Source organism: Diospyros lotus, chromosome 8 (genome assembly GCF_014633365.1).
Source record: "Diospyros lotus cultivar Yz01 chromosome 8, ASM1463336v1, whole genome shotgun sequence".
NCBI lineage: Eukaryota > Viridiplantae > Streptophyta > Magnoliopsida > Ericales > Ebenaceae > Diospyros > Diospyros lotus.
The window spans coordinates 30,947,045-30,973,738 of NC_068345.1; the positions used below are offsets into that span (position 1 = coordinate 30,947,045).

Below are 26,694 nucleotides of genomic sequence, written 5' to 3' on the forward strand. Positions count from 1 at the left end.
CATTTTCGTCTATCACTTCTAACTAGACCCATCTTCACTGTTATCACCGTTGTTCGCTATTTGTTGTCTGATTGTCGCCTCCAACCCATTGCCATTGCCTACATCTTCTCTTCCATTGTCGTTGCTGTGACATCCGTCGCCTCCTTCATTCACTATATATATATATATATATTAATGTATATTGAATTAATATATTTAATATTTTTTAAAAAATAATATTTTTATAAATTTTATTTATATGTCTATTTCCGTTTTTTTGTCAAGTTCTAATAACTTATTAGTTTTTTTAAACCAAACATATAATTATATAATTAATAACTTAAAAACACATTTATCCAAATATGTTATAAGGTTAAACACTATTCAACTTTTAAATTTTATACAATTTAAAAGTTATTAAAAAAACAATAAGCCAAACACCCCCTTAATTATATACAATATGAAAAAAATAACTTTATTATAGTGGTCATTAGATCACTTGATTGATCTAATAATTCAACTCCAATTTAACATCAAATTAACAAGTTTGATTCGACCTTTAAGAGGTTTAGAACGTTATTTGATCGATCTGATAAAAACTTATTAGGTTTGGATTAATAGCAAATCAACTCCAAAAAATTTGAAACTGACTTGATAACAAGGCAAGATTTTGATTATTTTCTAAATTGTATCATAGATGATGAATGTTCTTATTAGTTTATGTCTTGACTATTTTTGGATAGGTCAAAAAATTAGAACTAAATCAATCACTTAATTTTAATATTTTGATTAGTATTTGAATTTAAATAGATACTTAAACAAGTTAATAGGTTATCCTAATATATACATATTAACCTTAACAAATATTTAACAAGTTAACTTATTTACTTATTTAGTTAGCATATTTAATTTAGGATTGAAAGTTCTTAACTCAGTAAACTAATAAATCAGTTTAGGATTGAGATTTAATATATTGTAACTCGATAATGGCTAGACACATACCCGACCAGTTTACCTATTTTAGTACTTATAGTATTTATTATATCTCATTTTACAGATTTAACATTTTTTTATCAATTTGTGTTAAAATAAATGTATTTGTTACAATAAAATTAATTAATATAAAACATGGGTAAATTTAACTATCTATGAAATTTGCCTAAATTACATAAAGCACCCTTATGTTTTTAAAAATGGTACCAAACTTCCTTGAAGTTAATTATTAATTAATTAATAAAATTAATAAATGGATTTATCGTTCTTGTACGATCTCCCACCGATCGTACTTTTAATTTCGATAGATGAGATACATAACATAAGAAATTAATTTTATTAAAAACTTTATAATACCCTTGTAAATAAGAAAACAAAAAAAAAATTATTGACAGTAGTCGGTTGTTGACCACCACCATGGAACTAAATTGATCAAAACCTTTATTCCAAAAGATTGACACTAATGAAGCTACAAAATTATTGAAAAGCCAAAAAATAGTCAAAACATTATTGTTTAGTTTCTATTAGAACCTATATGCTATGTTGGGTTGAGATCAGAACCCAAGTGTTTTTGAACAAGAAAAAAAGTAATATAAAAAAAGAGATTGAAGATTCATTACAAAAAAAAAAAAAATGGTATTTAGAGGCGATTTTGAAAACCGCCACTAAATCAGCCATCACAAAGTATTTAGTGGTAATTTTCAACAACCGTCGCTAAGTCATATTTTTGGTAACGATTTAAGAACCACCGCAAAATAGGTAATTTAGTGACGATTTTTAAAATATTTAGCGACAGTTTCGAAATCGCCACAAAAATTTTAAATTTTTGACGGTCCTCACACGCGCATGCCCTGCCCTTATGCACTTGGCCCCTGCGTGCCTCGTGGTCGCATGTCCATGCACCACGTGGCGATACTATAAATTAATTTCTCAACCTCCTTCTCCTCTTTCCTGATTTCGAATTGATGATCTCCCCACATGCGTACGCGTGCGAAATCATCTGAACTGCGAAGCCTTCTGATTATATATTTATGCATATAAATTATATACTATTCCAACCACTAATTTTTACAATTATATTATATATTTTTAATATAAATTAAAAAAATAAATAAATAAATTATTTTTTAAAAGAATAATGGAATAAATTAATTGATTAAAAAATATAAAGAATATATTTATATATTTTTTAAAAATTTATTTTTAAAATTATTAAAATTTTATATATTAAAATTTTGTTAAATTTATTTTTATTTTTAAAATTAAATTTTTTAATGAATTTTATTTTTTATTATTTTCTCTAAATTTAGCGACAATTCTTTAAAACTATTGCAAAATTAAATTTTTTTAATGAATTTTGCAGTGATTTTTCAAAATCACCGCAAAATGTTAAAAAAATCGTTGCAAAATATCATGTTTTGCGACGATTTTTAAAACTGCCACAAAAAATCAATTTTTTTGTAGTGATTTAAATCCACCATGATTGACAACATAAAGAGAGAAAGAGGAAGAGGGGGAGAGAGAAAATCGAAGGCCGTAAATCTTCAAATTTATATCTAGGTTGTTGCATTTGGAAGAGAGAATATGTGTATGTGTGTGTGAGAGAGAGAGTTAGTAGTACATTTTCATCTTATCCGACTAATAATGTAGATTTATCGTAGCACTTTCACTATTTTTGACAAACCTATCAATTGATCAAACTATCTAGACCTCAATTGAAACTTATATGTATTTAACTCTACAAACAATACATATAAAAAGTAAGGGAAATAATGATAAAAATAAAAGAATGAGAAATAAATAGATAATAAAGAGATATATCCGACAACAATCATTGGATGGTTGAATAGGGCCAAACACCAAACTATTTGCATTTTGTGTAGCATTTGTCATCTGTCACTACAGATTTACTGCAATGTCTACACCATCTTCAATAAATCCATCGATTAATCAAACCCTTTAGATTTAAGTTTAACTCAATGGATTACACATAGAAAAAGTATGAAAATGAGAGATTAAGAGAAATGAATGAGAAATAAATATATAACAAAAAGATTGGTTAAGCGATAATTATCAGATGGTTGTCGATGAACCATTTGCGTTTTGTGCTAAAGATAGGTGAGAAATGAAGAGTAGCCGGAAAGAAGAGAGAAATAATAGAATAATTAACTTATATTCAATGGCAAAATAGCCAATTCTTAGAATTTGTTACAGTCAAAAGAGATCAATATCATTTTCAAAACACAAGGGCAGCTAGTACAATTTAAATATATTTTGGGGTGATTTGTGAAATTTACTCAATAAAATACTCACACTTAAAACCAGATCTAATAAATACTAATTGTGTGGAAAGTTGATTTATAACAAGTTGAATAGTAATGTGGCAAAAATTATTTATTGCACATATAAAATACCAGAAAACTAATTAAAAAATTAAATAACAATGCACAAAAAATATAAAAAAAAAACTTAATAGCAAAACAAAAAAAACGAATATAACAGATGATTTTATTTACCATCTGATATTAACTTATTATATCATACCTTATTAACAACATAAAAATTATTTTTGATGTTTTCTAGTTGGTAGTATAAAGTTTTTTTTTTTTTTTTTTTTTGAAAGATCATGAAATTTTATTAACAAGGTTTAAGGGATAAAGGCTCAAGAAGAAGTACAGTACAAATCATGCATCCACAGAAGACAACGGTGGACACAGCAACATATGGTAGACATATCACCAAGGACACCACACGACCAGGAAAATAAAAAAAGTAACATACACGCCCAAGTCCAGGCAATCCAATCAAAATAGCAATAGCGACAAAGAATCCAACAACAGCGACACTTAAAAGATGAAGAAAAGAACTGATGTATCAAAACTGCAAAAATAGCAAGCAGCGTAGCTCTAAGTAATATTGAAAATCAACAATATTACTAAAAAAAAAAAATAATCTTGTGATGAATCTTGAGATGTATTTTTTATTTAAAATAGATTTTAAGATGAGTTTTGAATCATCTAAAAAAATACTCATTATAAAATTTGAAACGAATTTTTTCTTCTCTAATTTAACATAAATTATTTAGACGAATTTTTAGATGATTTTTGTGATGAGTTTATAGACATAAATTAGCACGAATTCTTTTTAAATGTCTTTTCAAATGATTTTTTTTCTCTCTATTTTTTGAAATGGATAAAATTAAACTCATTTAAAAATAATAAAATTCATTTTCTTTCAAAATTTCATAATTAAATCTGATAGACATAGTATATATATACATTAATATAACAAAATAAACGAGCTAAATTAAAAATCATGCATAAATATAAATTCATTACAAAAAATAACATTATCTATATATAAATATATGGTAATAATAATACTAACATAGTCCATGAATAGATCTATCTAGAAAGCACTACAACCTAAAATCTATACATGCCAATGACAAGTCTTCATAATGATCCGAATGATTTTGGTGTGACAACAACGAAGAAGGGCTTAGGACTCTATCTTTCGAAACCGACAAGCATTGGTTTATGGGATCCACAGCTTCCCTAACCACCTTCCTCATAGTTTGTCAAATCTAGTCCATGAACAACGACAATGACGGAGGTGACGATACCTAATAAGAACAATCAACAGGGATGGCATGGGCTTTTGATCCCATCCCATACACGCAGCCATTTTTCTTCCCACCTGCAACCTTCAACCATAAAGATATATCGTCAATAACTGGCTGCGAGGGATGCTCACTGTCACTACCTTCCAATGGGCCACCTAACAATACTTGTGATGATGCCTCATGTTGTTCCGTTTAAAAGTAAGCCTGCAATCATCATAGATACATAGAATAATTTGTATTATTAATAAGCCAGTTAAGCATAGTAAGATTTAAAATACACAACTAATGTATACTTGCAGAAGTTTCATCGGACCTTTTATTGACGAATCCCAAATTATCCTTTCTTTTGTGTGTGGCGAAGAATAACTCAGCCTATGTGGATGGGCGACCAAAGTTCATAGTCTGAAAGGAGAAAAAATAAAAGGTGTTCATGCAATTATAATAGAGAACATCAAATATTTACCAGTCTCTGGTGCTCAGACATAAGTATGGAGTCACACGTGTGCATAGTGCCTCTAACTTCGGAGACCCTATTTTTCTTGGACTTTTCAGACTTTGTCTTAAATTGTGGGGTACTCCAATATTCTTTTAATGCTTCGAATACTTGAGAAGACATCCAACTTGGTTGTTTCGTTAAGTCCTTTCTCACATTAAATACAAGGTCTGTAATATCCAATGTTTAATATTAAAGCATTTTTTAGGAATTACAGAGTCAAATTTGGTATTTAATTATAGTTTCGAGCTTTTGTGTAACATTTAAAAACATAACCGAATGTTGAGGGACTAAGTCAAGCAAGCCAATAAAAGTCAAATTGTCCAATAAGCAATATTCGACAAAATTAAGAGATGTTTGAAGGTTTGAGAACGAAAATGCGTGATAAGGGGCATCCGGATAAAAGTGCAGATTTCATAAACTGCCTGAGGGAGGTCAAAACAATGAATTTTCTAGGAAATCTTGAGGGAAATGAATAGTTTAGAACCTGAGGGTAGTCGAGGAATTAATGAAAAGTCTAGAGGTGCCATGGGTAGGGAGAAAATGCAATTAGAAAATTCATGGGGGCAAAACTGCAAAATTTCAAAATACCTTGGTGTGAATGCGACCGTCGCACATGGCCGCCGGCAGCCGCCTCTAAACGTCAGGAAGCTCGCCTAGAGGTGCTAGAACGGTCTGTAGGTGATAATGAAGCTTCAGGGGGTAGCCATTGGCCGAGCACGACGGCGACGTGACCGGTTTTAATGGCGGAAGAAATTTTTGATTTGGCCGAATCTTTCGAGGGTTGTAGCTCGTGATTTGGGGTTGTTTAATTGGTTTGGAGGCTAGATCTAGGGTTAAGGGGATAAGAGCAATTGATTGGTAATGGAAATTTGGGTCGAGATCGAGTATAAAAGGAGTTCTCGGCCGAGAGGGTTAAAGCACAAATCGATCAAATTTTTCTCATTTTTGCAAGAATCGAGCAAGGAGATTAGAGGGCTTTTGTTCTCCAAGACATAAGGATCATTTCTGGAGAGTTTCGAAGAGTTTCGTGTACGTTTGGAGGGTTTTCAGTGAGTTGGCCGAAAAATCGGGAGCCACCGGACTGAGACCTGCAATTGGGTTTTAAACCCCTTTCCGGTGACTTTTTCCGACAAGTGAGGGGTCCATTGAAGTCGCCTCATCGAGATCTTCAAGACCCCATCGTTGTTTTGACCAAAATAGATCGTCGGAGAGCCGCCGTGGCCGGAGAAGAAGACTGGAGAAGGCAACAGTCCGTGTGCACGCGCGAACCCCAGCCGCACCCACGCGCTAGCGCGTGAGATCCAGGTTTTCCTTGATTTTAATTTTATAATTTTTATAAAATTATTTTAGGATGGTCTATGTAAAAATATTTGAGAAAAATGGATGTTTGGTATTTAATATAATTTTTCGAAAGATAAGAATGTTTGAAAAATATGAGAAAATAGGAAAAATTAAGGAAAAATATAAATATTGATCTCTAAGGTCCTAATGGTGAATAGGAGACGATTGGTGAGTTGAAAAGAAGGATTGCACGTTTTTCGAGATGCAGCACGTTTTTTGAGACAAAAACTGAACTTTTCCAAATTCTGGTGAGTGGTTTGATTCTAGCTTTACCTTGTCTTGAACGTGTTTTGGAGTGTGTGTAGTGAGTTCTAATGAGCTGTTATATCCTCCGGAACTTGGGTTGTTTACAAAGACGTTTCTCTTATGTACTTTGTGGCGTCATTTGCATACTGAACATCAGATATATTGCATTAATTGTTTTCACTTTTAAAAACGGGTCAATGCATGGCGTGTAATTTCATATCATCGGGGTGTCGAATTTTGGTGTCATTGTTGGGTCCACATGGGACGGGATGAGGTCTTCTTGAGAATGGGACAAGGTTAATCTTGGTGAACGAGTGACACAGTAGGGCACTCGAGGGATTAAGTATGTCGCGGTAAGATCAACCCCAACGGTATGTGGAATAGACATGTTGCATGTTGTCATTGTCTGTATATGACATGCTCGTATGTTGTTTATGCATTGTATAAACTGTTTCATGCCATCATTTAGATGTTTTTATCATCTAACTTGGGTTATACTCCTGGAACATTCAACGTTCCAGCCAGGGACAGCTGCGAGATCGAGGAGATGGCCAGTAGGGCCAGCGATGCTCGTTGTGCCATTTTGGGAGTGTTAGTATTTATTTTAGTATATGTATAAATAGTTGTATGACATCGTTGTATCACTTGATAGTTTGTATTTCATATTTCAATACGGAAATACTTTGTATGAAACTCGTGGTAGGCCACGACATTTTGATGTATTTATTCCGCTGTGTAATATCATATCTCGTTTAAGTCTTAAATCTATTGATCTTGTTAGTTAAGCGAGTAAGACTGGGGTTCTCGGGATTTTTACCTACATGTGAAGATTGTTCTTGGAATCATCGCGGGCGTCGGCCATTGTAAGTGATGGGTTTTTCATCTGCATGTGAAGATTGTATCCATGGCGCCGCGTGTGACAGACTTTAAAAAAAAAAAGATTCCCGAAAATTTCCTTATAGTGACGCACCCGTATAAGGCGAGGTGTTACAAGGTCAATCATACGGTCTAATGCCATCTTCTCAAAGTTTTTCTTTATTTGATGTTCTTTTTCAGACTCCCAAGACCACTTTTTCTATAATGTTAAGGTAAAAAAAAGTTTATAAAAATATTGTAACAACATAAATAAATAAAATGATAGATAATGCTATAGTTTAAAAGACTGCATACTTATTTAAAAGCATTCATATTACTTTAAACTCGCCAAACCACATACCTCTCACAGTAAGGTCTATCTTTTTCCAGCTAGCGTATGGCTTCTCAAACTTAGATTGGATTATTAGTGTAATGTCCTGTTTGCAGTTAATGTTATCAAACGTGTTGAAGCATACATTAGTTTGTGAACTCATATGTAAAAATGAAACTTCATTTGTTGAAGTTAAAACTGATTAATGAATAAGGAATACTTACGAGGAACCCAACGACTGTATCATTCAACAGTTTTGAGGGGCAACAATGGACATGGATGATCCCTCAACTTCAGGTGGCAATGACGAAGAAGGCCCGAATCTGACAGTGCTAGGGTGGGGTGTTTGTGGGCTTTGAGAATCAAATTCATTGTCAGACGAAGATGAATGCCCCCTACAAAAATAAATAATTGTGAGAGGTTCAACCAACAGATTAATGAATAGGTTGAAGATAGGGCGGAGGGTATACCAATGAGTGTATGCATGTGGTCCTCGTTATCACTCTCTCTGACTTGCTCCATTACTCCTCGATGACGATGTCGCATAGCCCAACCATATGATGTAACTCCTAACATATCTTATCATACAAGGCAAACAACAGAAACACAACAAGATACAATATATATAAATTGTACGCTACAGAGAAAGGTAAACCCATAACCTATAAAAACAAGAAGAATGGTTCCTGGCATGTGAATATATAAAAAGAAATGAAAAAAAACAGAAACAGTGTAAATCTAATCTAATAACACACAGCAATATTTGAATACCAAGGAATCGAAGTAAATTCAGTCTGAGCTTTCCAAAGAGTTCAGTACTTGATGATGCAATATTCTAGGAACTTCTACATGGAAATATTAGATATCTCCGAGCAGTCCAAGAACTAATCTCTTTCTGTTCAATGTTCTGATTTCTTTTGGATGAAAACTGAAGAGAGGTTGTTTGAATTTAGAGAAATTCTATGCAAGAGTTTGCTGATCTTATGCATGAGACCAGGCCACAGTGATTAAAACTTGGGAATTTATCAGTTTACAATCTACTGGTAAGACTCAGACAAAGACTAGATTATATGAAGACGAATCTGCGGTCGGCAACCTGAATTCTAGAATTATGATATTATCTTCTTCTATAAGGCCATATAATTAATATCAAACTTCGAGTTTCTCCCACCAAGTTGGCATTTATGAAGTTTCATAATCACACTTACCATTCTAGGACATGTATATATGCGCATGGTAGAATAGACAACTTCTATGAGTAAATCTCTGTTCCTCCAATTGGGGTGCTATAATCCAATATAACAACATAATGCTGACTAACAAAACAACCACCGGGAACAGTTAGCAATGTCGTAGGCAAATTCTTTGAATTTTTCAGTAAGGTTTCAAGTTGTTGAAAGACTTCACAAGCATGATACAACTTCAGTGACAAATTTGACCATTTCTATTTGGATAATAATATTTTTGACCCTTGTTTGTGACATTATAACTAATTGTCAACTCAGCCACAGTAAACAATTACATTGGAATATACCTAAAACAAAGAAAAATACTTTCTGGATTTTAAAAATCTCAACTCCCACGGAAAAGATCACTATATCACAGTTCAATAAGTGAGGTCCAAGCCATAAACACTTGGGTTACAAGGGAAAACAACATCAAAACTAATGTATAACAAAAACCCCAAAAGAAACCCGAAACCGCAAAGAACAAAGAAGAAACCCTAAACCCAAAATAAATCACAAAAAATCAAATGAGATTACAGAGAGATGAATAAATCAAATGAAGAAATCAATCAAAAGAGAAGGCATACCCAATGTCATTGAGATTGATGACAGTAACCGACGGCAATAACGGAAGAGATGATGCCCTGTGCGGCTGCTAGAGATAGATACACAGAGAGATCGTGAGAGAGAGAGAGAGAGAGAGAGAGAACAACCTCATGGAGACTAAGATCGCCTGAGCAAAAAAAATAATGAAGACAACAACTTGCTGGGAATGAAATGTCATGCGGAATAACGAGGGCATAGTTTGGCTAGGCTTTATTTTAGCAGCTGAAAAGCTGGGTAGTGTTTAAATTATGTATTAGAGTTTAAATTAGATAGCATTTAAGCTAATAACATGCTTGCATAAATTTACTTTTAAGTTATTAGTGTAAAATTATGTGTTTGATTTGTAAAAACTGATAAGCTGTTATAATTTGACAAAAAGACTAAAATAAACATGATATTAAATAATGTAGATAAAATTTAGAAAAATATATATATATATTTAAATAAATTGATGTCTAGCTAAAATACTTACAATTAATTAATTATAAAAATATATAATTTTTAAACTTTATGTATAAATTTAGATTTAATTCATAAAAATCTAAATATATATTATATTAGATTCTTAAAAAATATATTTTATTAAAATTAATATATATTATTGTGCTATATATGTTATATATAAACTAAATATATAGTATTACATGTTTTATATATATATATATAGTGAAGAACGAAGAAAAAAGTCGACAATGGAGAAGGAGATGGGCGACGGCGCAGAAGGGGACGACGACGGTGCAGGAGGCGACCGCAAGAGCAAGTGAAATAGGCAGTAGAGACGCGACGGCGCTGGGCAGCTTGCGGCGATGGATCTGGAAGCAGAAGCAGCAATGGTAGTAGCAGGATTGAGGTAGGCGAACTGGGCTTGCGATGGCGATGAAGGAACCAGCTTGCGGCGGCCGAGCTTGGCGACAGCAACAACGGGGGAGTTGGAGGTGACAGTGGGGGCGATGGCAACGAGCGACAGTGGCAGTGGGAAATTGGTTGCAGAAGGTTGAAGATGAAGGATATTGGTTGGAAATAGATATTTTGGTTGAGGATAAATGGGTAATTTCCATGGTTAACGCAGTTTTTGTCCCATAACAGTTTGCAAAAGCTGAGAGGAAGGAGCTTTTGAAAAAGCTATTCAAATAGCATTTAAGCTGTAGAGTGTTTAAGCTATTTAAGTTTGCCAAACACTTAATTAAAGAAACTTGACAACTAAAAAGCTATACTAATAACTTATAAGCGATTAAACTGCTTAGCGAAACGGAACCAAAATTGGAAAAAGAAAGCAAGAGAGAAGATAGCAGGATGCAAATGTAAAGAGTTTCCTTTAGAATTGCAAATTCAAGGCGTTTTCAAAATCCTTATTATTTTTGGGGAATATGGACGTTTTTTTTAACTTATTATTTTTGTAAATTATAAATAAATATCAATAAAATATTTTTAAAAACTATTAACTATTTACAAATTATGCTGCAGATAGTTCCCATCTACAATTTGTCCTCAGCCAGACAACTTCCGTGGCTTTCGGAACAAATGCTAGTGAAAGGATGTCATGATTAATCAATTCTAACAATCCACATTATTATTATTATCTCATGTTTAGTCTTGTATTTTAGTATGACGTTAGTGTTAAATTTTATTTTTGTTCCTTTATAAAGAACGGAATTCCCAATCAACTTATATCCAAATCGTTGTATCTAATCTTTAAAAAATTTTAAAAAATATATTAAACTAAAAATAAATGTTATTATAGTTTGTGAGACAAATAACTTTATCAAAATAGAAGAATATTTAAAGTTGGTTATAATTTTGATACAACTTATAACATGAAGAAGATTGAAGAATGAAACAAAGTAGGAGTTGGGCACAAGAGATTTGTGGAGGACAAGATATTGACATCGAATCTTTTAATTTATGTTTTGGAGTTATTTTATTCTTGTTTTGATATTTAGTGAAAAAAGTAATTATATTATTAAATTTTTAATACAATTTTTATGTTTTATAATATAATATATAGGGCAAAGGGGTAGAAAGTAAAAAAAAAAAAAAGAGTTAATTAAAAAATCTCACATCTCCTCCTATACCTTCCCAACTTGAGAGTACAAGATTTAACACAAAAAAAAAAAAAAAAAAAAATCGCTCCAACCTCCTTCCTTTCTTATTTTTGATATATTCAATATATTCAAAGAGAGAATTATTACCTCTTTTTTTTTTTTTTTCTCTATTTCATCAATCCAAAGACAATCTTAGACTTGGGATTTTGGTTTGTAATAAGATTTGAGTGTTAAGATATGAAGAGAGTTTGCAATACTATGTACCATGTATTTTGGACATATAAGTAATTTTATTAATTAATAAGATAAAACATTTAAAAGACTTTTTATATTGTGTTTTAAGGAACAAGATAAGAAGAATTATCATTATTAACTAATGAATTTAGTGTAAAAAATAGTTGAATACTTAGAATCGACACCATACTCAATATGATTACATAGATCTTAAATCACTCCGGATTATAATTTATTTATATTTTTATTTATAGTCAATATATAATTTACTTATTGAATGCGTTCAAAGCCTTAAAGTAGATGAAAATAATGATGCATCGATCGTAGCAAAACCATCATTAACAAATTCTACCATTTAAAAATAATATTTCATTATGAAACTAAAATTTGACGCCACCTGTTGCTTTTCCTTTTGCTTTCGGATTACCTTTTTTTTTTTTTGTCAACAAATATTAGCATCCATTTTGCAGGCTTGAAAAATTTACTAAAAACACATAATAATTAAGGAATGGGACACACACTAGGTAAATAGATAATATCTTAATTGCTGGCCTCTAATCAATGGGGGCCTAAGTGTTATTATTATTATTACTACTATTATGCAAGCTGAATTTCCAAGAAAATTACAAAAAAGAAAAAGATAAATAAACAATGGTCAAGGAAGATAAGCGATCTCAATTGAAGGTAGTTGGCGGATCACCGTAGTATGTTATTATTATACAAAAAAAAACCGAGGAAGAGGCATCAATCCGCCTCTCACCTAAACATTAAACAAAGCGGAAAGGCTAAGGCAAATCGCAGGATACTAAGCGACGAGCCTTTGTGGAGATCGCAGTGCCGCCACGTATGCAATCAAGATTACTTTAAACCCACTTGGACTATGTGTCCCTCAACACTTGGGCCTTGTCAAAAGATCGCTAATTCACTGCAGCAATAGGTGGAAGGAACTTTGTTGCCTTTAAGAACGCGACCCAAAAAAAAGATCAGAGAAGGAGGGAGAAGAGGAAAAAGATAAATTGAAGCAATTCCAATTGCGAGAAGAAGATGCCGATCTCCGACGTGGTGGTGGGCAACCTCACAACGCTGTACCTTGCAGCGATTGCGGCGGTGAAGGTCTACGGCCTGGCGTCTGGCCGGGCCTTCGGTGGCGCATTTGTGATAGTGGTGTCCACGGCCATGGTGGGCGGCGTGCTGGTGGGGACTCTGATTTGGGACGTGTCGCAGAAGGCCGCCAAGGCGATGGCGCACGATCATCACCGTCGTCACGCAGGCGACGAAGTTTGCAACGGCGGCATTTGCTGGCACGGCGTGGCGGCCCGGTCGCCAGTGTCTCAGGTCCAGTTTAGGCTTCCGCCTCATCAACACCCCCAGAACCTCGAGTAAATAATGGATTAAATACTCGTAGTTTTGTTCTCGGCCAAGGATCATTGACGACTGTGTTGTCTGTGTACAGAAGTATAGTATATGAATATATTCCTTTGCAATTCCGGAAGGTTTGTTTCATCTGATGTTGTTTTATCAATAATACTACCCACTACAGGAGTGAATTTTATTGTAAATTTGGTCAGAAAATCTTGACACCTTCACCGCTATATGCCCAAAAACCTTGAGATGATACAGAACTGGAGGCAGGATAATAATATATTATATAGATGGGACCCAGTAGAATCATGTTGTCTTCACCTTTCACCGCCAATGGATAGAACAAGAGGTTACCCTGCCTAGAGGGCATCCCAAGACCTTACCCTGCCTAAATTGTCAAGAATAAACGACAAGACAACACTATGGGCTCAAATATGTAGGTTTCATTGATAAAAATGCTAAAATACGGCAAGGCCTTTTGATTTTTGAAAATTGCTGCCATCACTTGTAAGCTGCAAATTTAAAACAATTAGCACCGGGCATCATTTGGTGGTCCTAATAATATTTTTTTTGTTTAGAGTCTATTCCGTTATGATTAGAGTATTGTTTTGAGATCGAAATCGAGAGTCATCAAGTTTCATGATTTAACTTTTTTACTATATTCTAGAATCAGTAAATAAGAGAGCTCATGATAGAGCGTTACTCAAAAATTTAAAACAATTAATTTTGTCGCTAGTGTTAATTTTTTTAAATATCCAAAATGTCCAATATTTTTTTCCATTTCTCTTTTCACTATTTCTTTATTTTCCTTTCTCATTTTTGAGGACAACAATAATATCATCGTATATCTCCAAAAAATTCAGCCATTGATACAGGCAAATCCAATAGGACTCTCTTTCTATCATTTCCCTTCTTCCTTTTTCACGATGATTAATTTCTTAATTTATATCTTAATACAATGATACTTGAGTTTGAATCCAATAATGGTTGGGTTAAAATTGTTGATCGGGCATTGGCCTACCTATATATATATATATATTATCTTCATATGAAGATAAAAAAAGATAGGAAGATAAAGTTCAAAACATTATGATTAAAATGATCATTTTGTTTTGTTTTTAACAACATAAAATGGTCCCTATGATTAGTTTGTATGTGTTATTATACTTTACTCACTATTTATTTATAGTTATTAATATTGTATTAGATGACACATTATTATTGATGATACTTGTGCTTTCGCTTTTGGCAGAATAAGTAAATCGTAGGTAGAGACTTTGTCTCACTACGCAATACAATGAATCTGTTATGTGTATTTTTCACACCGTTTCTTATGGGCCGGCCCAAATGCCTAAAAGCCCAGGAGATCTAAGCGAACTCATCAAGGGGAGCTTATACACCACCGAAATTCGAATCTCATAAAGCAAGTTCCTTACGAGCTTCTGACAAAGCTTCTAACGAGCTCTCAGCAATTGACCTAACGAGATTTTAATAAAACCCCCAGTTCGCTTGATCAGTTAGGTTGCTGGCCTAAAAACATCCAGCTCGCATAGACGACAAAGCTACTGAACAGCCAGAAACAGGGCCCATCTACTTTATCTGAAACGGACGATGCTCATCAAAATGAGGATCCCACTCCCGATTTTTATGTAGATAATAAGAACTATTTGTCCCCCATTATATCATATTTATATTTTTATATTTTATCTAAATTGTAAAGGTCTCTCATTATAAATAGGAGTCAAAGATATCATATGAGGGGGCAAGGAGAATAATTAGATACCGTCATTCTGAAAGAATAATCAAAGTGCGATCGTGGAATAAGTATCGTTTTGGCTGAACCATATGAAAATTGCTTATGTTCACTCATATCTGGAATTCTTGTTTTCTTCTTCTTGGCATTTTGGATTCATTCACCGCGGCCTAAAACGAATCATGGTCGACTGAAATTAAACGTCGACATAATCAAACTCATAATTTATTGATGTAAATCTTACCTTATCGTGGTCTAACCACTTGATATGTGCCATAAAAACTAAAATAGTGTTTTACTTGAATTTTCTTTGACCCAATAAAGGGTCTTTCACAAGCATAAGGACAAACCAATTTTACTCAATATTGAATTACCAAGTCCAACTAGGATTCTCTCATAAAGTTAAACAATAAGTTCGAACATAATTTGAAATTATTTTCTACATTCTATCAATTAATTTTAATCTTGATAAACTTAAAATAAATCCCTTTTCCTAGATCTTATGAAGATGGTATTTAGGGACGATGCTAATTTGATTAGGAACAAGGAGACATCATTTTTATAAGTAAGGAATTATCTCTAAACTACTATAAATAAATTAGGTATTTTTTATGGGGGTAAGTACTTTTAATAATAATTTCAAGTTATCTCGTTTCCTTGCTCCACATTTAATTTAGATATCAAAGTAACTTTTTAACCAATGTGAGAATAGACTCACATTCTCATTTATAGTGTATAGAACTCTATAGTTTGAACTCAAAACATTATAGCATTTGGTATTTTTTATTTATTTTTTAAACATATTGATAGTTAGATTTATGTATCATTAAAATGCATCATTTGTGGGAATGAAATGTTTCTACACAACTAATCACTTGGTCAAAATATACATACCTCTAAGAGGAACACACATGAATGTAATAATAACCAATAAAAATCTAAAACATGTAAGCAAATGTTAAGCTCAACTAACTCAACTTTGACTAAAATTGGTCGGCACAAATGATAAGAATATTTTTACAAAAATATTAAATGAAGTAATACCAACAAATACCATTAGTCAAGGTTAAATTTCGTTCAGACAGAGAAAAACAAACAATGTTACTAAAATGATGATTTGGATTATAATAGTAAATTAATCGATACTCAACTAAAATCTATTATTTGAACAATCAATAAGAAGCCTCAAGAAATGCCATCTATGTAACACTTTACTATCTTAAATGTGTTAAATTAAAAATTAAGGGATTTTTTTAAAGAAATTATTATAATTAATTTAAGTTTCCTTAACATATTTTCTTTTGGTTAACTCAATCGCCACTATAGAGTCTCATCTTTAATTTATTTAAAAATAAAATTATTTATCATAAAATCATGAATAAGAGTAATAATCAGAGTTTTAACTCATCTAAATATGTTTATATCACACTTTAGTGATGTTATTATGTTATATACTAATTTTAAGTCATTTTTACTTTATATTTAGATTTAAAAGTCTTATGTATTTTTTAAATATGATTGTTGCTCAATATCTCATCAAAATTTAATATTTAAAATACACAAATACTATTAAAATTCATGAAAATTTCACAAGAGGTAGGGGTGAGGCGGCGGAGGCTGGGGCAGCCATGGCAATGAAGGTGGAGAGTGGGATATCTTTTGAATTTTCTAAATTACGAAGGGTCTTATAGAATTTATTCAAATAATGAGAAACTTATTATCATAACATAATTGAAATTAAATAGAAAATTTGGTATAATTTGAAAAATTAAACTTATTATTATAGGATTAAGCTAAGAACACAAAACTCAATAGGGTATTGAAAAATAAAATTTTTATAACAATTTACCTAAAAATTAAAAGAATTTTCTCCCATATTCATATTTCATTTCATTCGGGTGATTAATTTTACTTTTTTTCTTCAACCAGATGCACTCTAGCCGAAACCCCTAAAACCTCCCCTCTTCGCGCAGCGTCGCAGGCCGCACAGCTCCGTGACCGACAATGGAAGAAAGCAGCTTTCAATTCGAGCCGCCAAGCGACGAAGAACTGGAGCATGGCCACGACGAACACGAAGAAGAAGACGAAGAGGACAAAGAGCAAGAAACACTAGGCCATCGCAAAACGCAATCGCCATGGGACTTTGCTTCCTACTCCGAATCAGTGGAGCAAGAGCACGCCCGCCGGAGCACTACTTCGATCGATTTTAAGATCTCGAAGGCGCTCCAGCAATGCCCCACGCCAACCGCCATCGCCGCCCTGGGCGAAGACGGCTCCGATTCCGAACCGGACCGCCAAGTAAGTTTCGCCTCGCCTTGGGAAGGAAACTCATTCTCTACTTGAAAGAATTATACAGGATTTCTTGATTCTTTCAGGAGGATTATAGACCAGAGGACGGTGATGATGCGGCCAACGCTACCGGCGGCGACTGTAAGTCGTTCTTTGCGTCCTCAGAAGGAGCTTCCTTCCACGCGAATTCATTCCTGGAGCTTAATCTGTCTAGGCCACTGCTTCGAGCTTGCGAAACTTTGGGCTATGCTAAGCCTACACCAATTCAGGTTTTCTGTTATTCACAGATTCATTTATTTCTAATTACTATGTTCTCGCTTCGAGGTTAGTGAATTCTACGGTTTGATTTCCAGGCAGCTTGTATACCGCTCGCATTAACAGGGCGTGATATATGTGGGAGTGCTATTACTGGTTCTGGAAAGGTTTGTTGTTTATACTGTCTTGTTTTCTATTAGTCGGAACGGAAGCTTAATGTGTTTGAGAATAAGATGACCTAGTAGGCTAACTTGGAAGCGAAAATTGAAGCATTCGAACACTGAAAATTGAGTGGAAGTAATTTATTGTGGATTCTTCTGTACAGACTGCTGCTTTTGCCTTGCCTACTCTGGAGAGATTATTGTACCGTCCAAAACGTGCTCCAGCTATTAGGGTTCTTATCCTTACTCCAACGAGGGAGTTAGCTGTGCAGTGAGTTTAATTTTGTCAAAGTTCTTTATGTTGATGTTACATTGGTTCACTTAGTTTTGTATCTGCATTTGAATTACTTTTACTTTTACGGTGTTTTTGTTTGCAAGATTACACCAGTGGTTCATTTAGTCATGGAAGGTTCAAGAACCTTATAATAGGCTTTAAATTAGTACTCATAATATTTTCTATTTTTTTCCAACCAAAGTTTAAGTGTCCTTCACAAATTCATTTTAGCTGCAGGACAATTTTTCCATTGAAGATATTGTATACTATTTCACATTTTCTTAAACAAAAGTTTATGTGTACTTCACAAATTAAATTTAGCTGCTGGACAATGTTGCCATTGAAGATAGATTATAATTACATCTGTTCAGTCTGATTGAGCAATGAATATGTGTAGGATACATGGAGAATGTAAAACATGAAGAATGTGTCCTTCATATCATGCCACTCTCTGTCCAATTGTTTCAATTCCCATTTTAAGACAAATTTTTGTTTCAATCATTACTGCAGGGTTCATAGCATGGTACAGAAACTTGCTCAATTTACTGACATAAGATGCTGTCTGGTAGTAGGTGGATTATCAACAAAGGTCCGTATACAAGTTTATGCATTCTTAATGGTTTGTTCCATATATAATTGGTTTCTGTTAGGGTTATTTTCATCTTTTAGATGTGTTCTTAACCCTGAACGCCTCCTATCTTGGTGAAATGGAGTGTGCATTTAAATTTTCATTGAATATGTGGTTACTTTCCCTGGATTCCTGAATCTTTTTCATGATTTATATGTTAGTGTCTCTTGGAATTCAGACATGCAATGATATTCCTGAAGCTGAGATTTTTTTATCAAATGCATGGGTTTTGCATTTGAAAAGGAGCTTTTCTCATTCATTTGAAAAGGAGCTCTTCTCATTCATTAGCGAGCTATTTGGCTAAGCTTTATTTTCTGGTGTGAGTTTTTAGTTATGGTTTCATATATTATTTTGTCCCCATTCCATTTTTAGTTAAAAAATTTGAAAACTTAACATTATTTGGTAATCCTGTGCTTTGTTTTTGTTTGCTTAATACATTTCTCATTTATTAAGGGGCCAGTAAGTTTATAGATCATGGAGGAAGAGATCTGTGGGATAGCAAGGAAATGAAAATTGTGGAAGCACAAGAGTGGTGTTTTTAATTTTCCAAAAGTTTAAATTTTAACTTAAAAGAAAAAAAAACAACCAAAGGCTTGTTTCTTTCCCTTCTTGTTCTCAAATTTTTTAAATGAAAACAAAAAATGATATTTGATTGCTTGTGTTTGTTTTTAAGATTTTGAAAAACATGATAGTAAAAATGATGTTTTCACTTTTTCCATTTTGTTTTCATTTTCCCCCTCCCTTACTGTCTCTGGTTCCAGCAACCTTAGTCACTCAAGGAGGGTTTGCTCCAAGGTTGATTCTGGAGGTTGCTAGTGAATTCCATGCAAGTTTTTGGCATTCTAGCAACTCCTTTGGCAATTACAATCAAGGAGAAGTAGGGGAGGGAAAAGGAAAAAAATACAAAAAATAAAAAACAAACAAAAACTATAAAACATGTTTAAGCTTCATTTTTCAAAATGAAAACATAAATTGAACACAAAAAATGGAAGCCAAAACTGAAAACTAAAAGCTAGCTCTTTCAAACGATTCTTAAATATCATTTTCTGTTTCTGTTTTCAAAATTTTGAACGTGAAAAGTAAGAATTGAAAGCCCAACCAAACTGCTCTATTCCAAGTTATTGATATCATTAAGTTTTTTGCTTCCATGTTTCTGCTAAATTTGTTTTAATCCTAAACATATGGTAGACGCAAGAGGCTGCATTGAGGTCGATGCCAGATGTTGTTGTGGCAACTCCAGGACGTATGATAGATCATTTGCGCAATTCTATGTCTATAGATTTGGATGATCTTGCAGTTCTGATCCTTGATGAGGCAGATCGCCTTCTAGAGCTTGGATTTAATGCTGAAATTAATGAGCTGGTAAATTGTGACTGCCTACCTTTTCTTTAATTTTTATTCAATATATGAATAATGCTCTACAGTTTTCATGATATATATATATATTAAGATCTGTGTATGAGATTTTTCCTTTTTTATAATATTTAGCTTGTAAATGTTGCCAAGTAATTTCACAATTCTGTTTTATGTAATAATTTGTTGGACTTGAGAAGTAGCCTTAAGGTTCTAACCAACTAGGACCGGGCCATCACGCTTTATTTCTTTTTGTTACAAAAGGTACAGTGAAATTAATACTTTCTAGGTAAGCAATCACCTTGAATTTCATATGTACAGTGAGAGTGAGAAACTTGGAATGGTGCATCCTATTACTAAATTTAGGATAGATTATGCTGATCACCACTTAAGATGTTAATGCAAATGCTCCTCATATTGGAAAAATTATATTGGTGACTTTTGATAGAGTTTGTTATACATCTGAGTCACCACTTTCTTATTGACTTGTAAAAAGGCCAATAAAGTTAACCCAAAAAATAAAACACCTAGAAATACTAAAAAACTGAACTGACTGTATAGTTTTCTATTATCAGTAACCAGATGAAATTGGATTTTCTAAAAAAAATTTAAAACTATAAAAAATAAGTCGTAACAAAACCCATCACCACTATTACATTCAACCACCATTTAATCCCTATACCTTTCTGGTCCCAAGACCACTTGCCTTTCCCATCACTATCACCACCATTGCCACCTTCTCACCATCACCCTCAGCGCCATGATTGTCCACTTGATCCTTAGTCTTTCCCCTTGCCCATTGCAACAAAACCCACCATGATACACCAGCACCTGAGGACCATCCCTTACAATTTTCTCTACCAGCCACTGCCATGGTCTTAGCTCTCTGCAACACTGGATTGTTTCCTCACCACCATCTATGGTACCAAAACTTACATCACAGTTAAAACTTAGTCATGAGGGAATTCCAGCAACCACCAGTGTTGAAAATCAATCTATAAGTGCAAGCTTGGGCACATTCTATATTTCAGAGTTTGTGTCATGTCCATCTAAGGTGACTTCCTAGAGCTTGCTGAATTGTTGCCTTGAACTACCAAGTGATTACTGCTGACCAACATTCCTCCACTCAAAACAGTCATGTTAGCAGGCTGTTGTTATGCTTGTTGTGCCTTAATTAGGCTTGTTGTTATGCACATGGGTGCATGTGGGAGGCTGTTAGTCTATATAAGTCACAACTGGGGTTGATAAGGATATGTTTTTGAATTGTTGAATGAATTCTCTCACTTCTCTCTTGCTCCCTCTGTTTTCCCTCTCCTTGCTGTTCTGTCTGTAATTCTTTTCCCCCATTTCTTGCTGCAATACCCTTCCCGCAATCTGATTCCTCCTATGATTTCCCACAATTTCCTATTAAAAACTTAGATAAACCCTAGGTACATAACAAATTGGTATCAGAGTAAGGTCCTGACTAGCGAGTGATAAGAGCGATTAGACATGGCCGATGGCACCAGAATGAAGCATATGGAGACGCAACTGCAGCAAATGACGGTGTCGATATCGGAAATGCAGAATAGGGTGGAATCGATAAAAGGAAGGTTGGAATCAACGGTAGGTCGAGAGTTGGAGACAATAACAGAGAGGTTGCGCACGGATTTACGCATGGACATGCGTGAACAGATCAAAGAAGAGAAGCAGGGGCAAGGGAATTTGCTACGGGACAAATTGCAAAAATTCATGCTCATGTTCTCTAGCCAAAATCAAGTAAGAATTTCTCCTGATTTTCCCCCTAGAGATAGGGTGGAGCTTATCCTACCAGGTCATGGAAACAATCACCGTACTGTTGAATCATTAGAATTGGAGGGAGATCTAGTAGTGGTTGAAGAGAATCCAATGGATAGGAGGTTGGAAATTCAAATTCCTCCACAACGAGCTGGTTTTCCAGTACCAAACTTGGAATTACCGACGCTTGAGAGACATAAGCCTCGTTGGTGGATACGAAGATGTGAGAAGCTATTTAGTATCCACCAGATCCCAGAAGATTAGAAGGTGACCCTGGCCTCCACTTACCTTAATGATGTGGGGGATGTGTGGTTTTAGAGATGGTCCAAGGTAAGGGAGAATTATACGTGTTATAATTGGGAGCACTGACAGTCCAAAAAATCACCCAATGAACTAACAAATATGTCCACTCTTTAGCACTCTCTCACCGATTCAACAAAACAACATATACAAAAATTTAAAGAATTGACAAAAGACAAACATAAAGCAATCAAACCACACAAAGAACATCGAGAATTATCTTGGTTTGAACTGGTTGAAACTAGTCCTACATCCAGCCTTTCGAGAGAGCAATCCACTACGATCTTGATGAAGAACAGTACAAGTAATTCACTCGCACACCCCCCACAACCTCACTGATACAATCGAGAACTCTCACTACAGAGTGCAAAGATATCTGTCAACCTTTTCTCTAACAATACAACTCTCAATACTCAATGAGAATGATCAGATTTTTAGGCCTTTGACAGACTGCCTCTCTCCTCTTATTGATGTGGACACTGATCAAGACTCTGCCCAAGCCAAGGCTGAGCCAATCACACCAGAACAGTAGCACCAGAACAATATTTTAATGCTTCATATATTTTAGGATTCTACTTGATTTAGGATTTTATTTCATGTTTCGACTTGATTTATGATTTTATTTCATGTTTGATTAGGATTTATTTCTATTAGGATTCTAGTTGGATTTTGTTTACAAATATTAAATGGATTTGGATTAGCCAAATACTACAAATATGCCTAGGATCTAGAGTTTGTAATCAAGTTTTTCTCAATCAAATTTCAGTAACCTATTTGGGTTTTCTTAGCAAAACAGTCTTGTTTTTGCGTCTTCTTGAAAGCCAAGCTTCAGCCATTGAAGTTTGTTCTTTTAAGAATTTATTTTGGTGTGTTTTCTTCACACTTGCGCTACACGTTGCGTCAGGTGGTATTAGAGTGGTTTATCAACCAATTAGATGGTCAATCTTGAAGATAACGGTAGCAACCAGTCTCATGACGGTGATCGGGGGCTGCCTGTGGTTTGGAGAGCAATCGAAGAACAATAAGAAATAACTCTTACAATGGAGCAGCAATTGGAGCGAATCCGCAACCAATTGGGCGTTTTACAACGAGTTAAGGATAATCGGAATCGGACTAATGGCGTGAATCAAGTCGGCTATGTTAAACTGAGAAGACCAGCCATTAATCATGTCCTCATTAATCTTAGAAGACCAATGATGGATGATAGCGACGATGAGGATGATCTTGGTCGTATGATAGCCAACCCTAGTGGTAAAGGGGTTAGGAGGAATGCGCAGCTACACAACCATTGGGGAAACGATGAGTATAAACTAAAGAATAGTTTTTTGATGAGTTTGGATCTTGATCTCAAACATTATGTTGTCCCAGCAACCTCAACGTTTGCAAACTCAGGTTTGGTTTATGTTGCTAACATGATAGAAACTCTAAGGTTGTCGACTCATACTGTAGTATTTTTCAATCTCGAGAGCTCAGGCATTACTTCGCAATCCAAGAATGGTGGTGTTTCTTCTGATCGGCTTGCGATTGTAGATGAGATGGAGGCCATGGTAGCATATTGTTTTACAGTTTATTTAGGCTCTGACATAGTTGAATCAAAGACAAGAAGAACATATTCACCTTTGCGATTACAAAAGCAAGATGGTCACATGGGTCTCTTTGTGGATAGGGGTGTTAGATCTCCCAGTCTAGTTAACTCGGGTAGTGCAACTGCTTTTGGTATTAATCTAAAATTAGATTCCGAAAATAAGAATGATGTAGTAGCTGTTGCTATATCTGATCAAGTGCTTAGACCAAAGGAGGATTCAAGCATCGGTATTTTAAGTGATGGAGAGACTGTTGGTAGTCATGGAATAAGCCTTTATTTGAAACAGTTGCAAAAGAATGTTTCTCCTGGCAAGAAAAATCTACGAATGAATTCAGAAGCCGTTGAGGAGTCAAAATCAAGAAAGCTAATGAGAGGAGAAAGACTTATGATAAAATTTACCAAATTAGAGAAGCACTCAAGATGAAATGTTCAACGTCCTCAATCTAACAGTAATAATGTAATGGAGGCAAAGGGCAACAAATATGGCGATGGTTGGACCTATTCTAATGCAGATATGGCTAAGAAGGGGAGGAATGTCTTTGCTCATGTTCCCTTAGCAAAAAAGTTCAAGCGGTTCAGGAAGATATCAAGCAAAAGTTGCACAAATAAGAAGTACAAGGCGACAACTGACAAGCATAGGAAGCACAAGGTATTTGAGGTTGAAGATGAAGTCATGATATTCTTGAAGAAGGAACGGATTCCAGCAAGAAAGCAAAACAAGTTCAAGTCAAAGAAGTATGGTCCTTACAAGATTACAAAGAAGATCAATGATAATGCTTATGTTGTGGATTTGCCTAATCATATGAGTATTTCCAAAACATTCAATGTTGCTGATCTTTCTTTGTATTTGCCAAATGTTGAGTTACTATACCCGGATCATAATTCGAGAACGAATTTTTCTCAAGTGAAGGTGAATGATGTGGACACTGATCAAGACCCACCCCAAGCCAAGGCCAAGGCTGAGCCAATCACACTAGAACAGTAGCACCAGAACAATATTTTAATACTTCATATGTTTTAGGATTTTACTTCATGTTTGATTAGGATTTATTTCTATTAGGATTCTAGTTGGATTTTGTTTACAAATATTAGATGGATTTGGATTAGCCAAACACTATAAATATGCCTAGGATCTAGAGTTTGTAATCAAGTTTTTCTCAATCAAATTTCAGCAACCTACTTGGGTTTTCTTAGCAATTGCGTCTTCTTGAAAGCCAAGCTTCGGCCATTGAAGTTTGTTCTTTTAAGGATTTATTTTGGTGTGTTTTCTTCACACTCGCGCTACACGCTGCGTCACTTATTTATAGACATAAGAGGCGTGAGTTACAAGAGGGATACTCGAAATACCCTATCTACCCCGCACTTAAAATTACAAGCAATTAGCCTTTTATTTCCTAATTTGCCACTATCAATTATTTACCTAATACGACCGAGTCTTTCTAGAATATCCAGTCACTCAATGCAAAACTCGAATAACAATAGGTGAGATGACTTCACTAAGGGATTGTGTGGAAGGTTTGGTGAAAGGGGAATGATGGATATTGTGGAGGAGTTCAATAGACTTGTTAAGATTAGGAGCTCTTAGAAACTCAATTCAATACTCTTATAAACAATAGGCGCAAGCGTTTATCCTGGTTCGAACTGATCAAAGATCAGTCCTACACGCACCAACAAATCCCAAGAGCAAATCCACTAGAAACAGATTAAAAAAAACTCTCAACTCTTTATCACACAAGTACATTGCCCTCAAAACAGAGCTTACAAAGACTCTCCTATCCTCAAAGCCTTTTCTCTCATCTCGGCAATCTCACTTGTATCCAGAGACATAAATGAATGATTGAATGATATGTGTGACTGCTTAGCCCTCGCCTCCTATTTATAGAACATAGGGGCGTTAATTACAAGGCTTGTTATTTTATCTACACAATGACTAAAATAACCGTTATAATATAACATCCAAGTTAACTACTCTTAACTTAGAAATTTCCAGTCGCATTCACTCCATAAATGAGTTCTACTGTTTTCTTCATCTTCTAGACATAATTCTTTATTCAAAAACCCAACAAGACTGAAGCAAGAAGGTACCGTGCAAGAGTACTAGCAACGATTTGAAGAATTGAAATCCCTTGTGTTGAGTAGGAACCCTTTTATGATAGAAGAATATTTTGTATCTAGCTTTGTGGGAGGGTTGAATGATGAGATCAAATTAGCGGTTAAGATGTTCAAGCCGCATAATGTACAAGAAGCAGTTGAGGGAGCCTCTTTACTGGAATTGATTGTGGAGGCCTTAATGAAGAAGCAAAGGAGTCAGAACAAGGGAAGTGATTCAGGATTAGTATTGTCCGGAGGGAGAATGTAGACTAAGGAGAATTTTAGGGGAGGAACATGGGTGAGATATTTGACAACTGCACCTCCTAACCCGACTTTACAACAGAGGGATAAACTCATTTAGCATAGGAGACTTACCGGGCTATGTTTTAGGTGTGGGGATAGATATTTCCCCTAACATCAGTGCAAGAAACAATTACTTCTACTAGAAGGGGAGGAAGAGGAAAGAGAGGAAGAAATGGCTGTGATTGAAGATGAGGAGGATGAAGGCAATGGAGCTATTTCCTTGCATGCAATCAAGGGAATGGCTAGAAGTAAGATTATTAAAGTGGAGGGGAAGATACAAGACAGTACCCTCATGGTCCTAATTGATAGTGGGAGTACTCACAGTTTTATTGATGAGGGAACAACCAAGAGGATGAAGTGGCCACTAGCCAGTACACAACCCTTGTTAGTAATTATAGCAAATGAGAGTAAGGTCATTAGCAAATTCACTTGTTTGGGATTTTGCTGGGAAATGCAAAGAGAAGATTACCAGGTTGATTTAAGATTACTTAAGCTAGGGGGATGCCATATTGTTCTCGGGGTTGGTTGGATGAGGGGATGAGTCCAATTAGTTTTGACTTCAACAAGATGGAGGTGACCCTAGAGAAAGA

General features: G+C 34.6%; 2 protein-coding genes and 1 long non-coding RNA gene across 3 annotated transcripts in view; 2 read left to right on the forward strand and 1 right to left on the reverse strand.

Moving 5' to 3' along the window:
- Nucleotides 1-4,353: 4,353 nt before the first annotated feature.
- LOC127808270 (uncharacterized) lies at nt 4,354-9,859 on the reverse strand. Its single transcript, XR_008024902.1, has 5 exons — nt 8,337-9,859; nt 8,091-8,261; nt 7,897-7,972; nt 4,911-4,999; nt 4,354-4,801 (listed from the first exon to the last, which is right to left on the reverse strand). It is a non-coding gene; the product is annotated as an uncharacterized LOC127808270 (long non-coding RNA).
- Nucleotides 9,860-12,763: 2,904 nt separating this feature from the next.
- Nucleotides 12,764-13,606, forward strand: LOC127808245 (uncharacterized). Its single transcript, XM_052346696.1, has one exon. It carries the CDS (start codon nt 13,019-13,021, stop codon nt 13,355-13,357), a length of 339 nt encoding a protein of 112 aa, XP_052202656.1. The 5' UTR covers nt 12,764-13,018; the 3' UTR covers nt 13,358-13,606.
- Nucleotides 13,607-16,995: 3,389 nt separating this feature from the next.
- LOC127807522 (DEAD-box ATP-dependent RNA helicase 28) overlaps nt 16,996-26,694 on the forward strand; it is a 44,068-nt gene continuing 34,369 nt past the window's right edge. The window contains exons 1-6 of the mRNA XM_052345427.1: nt 16,996-17,387; nt 17,465-17,647; nt 17,732-17,800; nt 17,959-18,065; nt 18,579-18,657; nt 19,885-20,058. Coding sequence (XP_052201387.1) covers nt 17,094-17,387; nt 17,465-17,647; nt 17,732-17,800; nt 17,959-18,065; nt 18,579-18,657; nt 19,885-20,058 — 906 coding nt within the window. The 5' untranslated portion in view covers nt 16,996-17,093. The remainder of the gene's footprint in view (nt 17,388-17,464; nt 17,648-17,731; nt 17,801-17,958; nt 18,066-18,578; nt 18,658-19,884; nt 20,059-26,694) is intronic.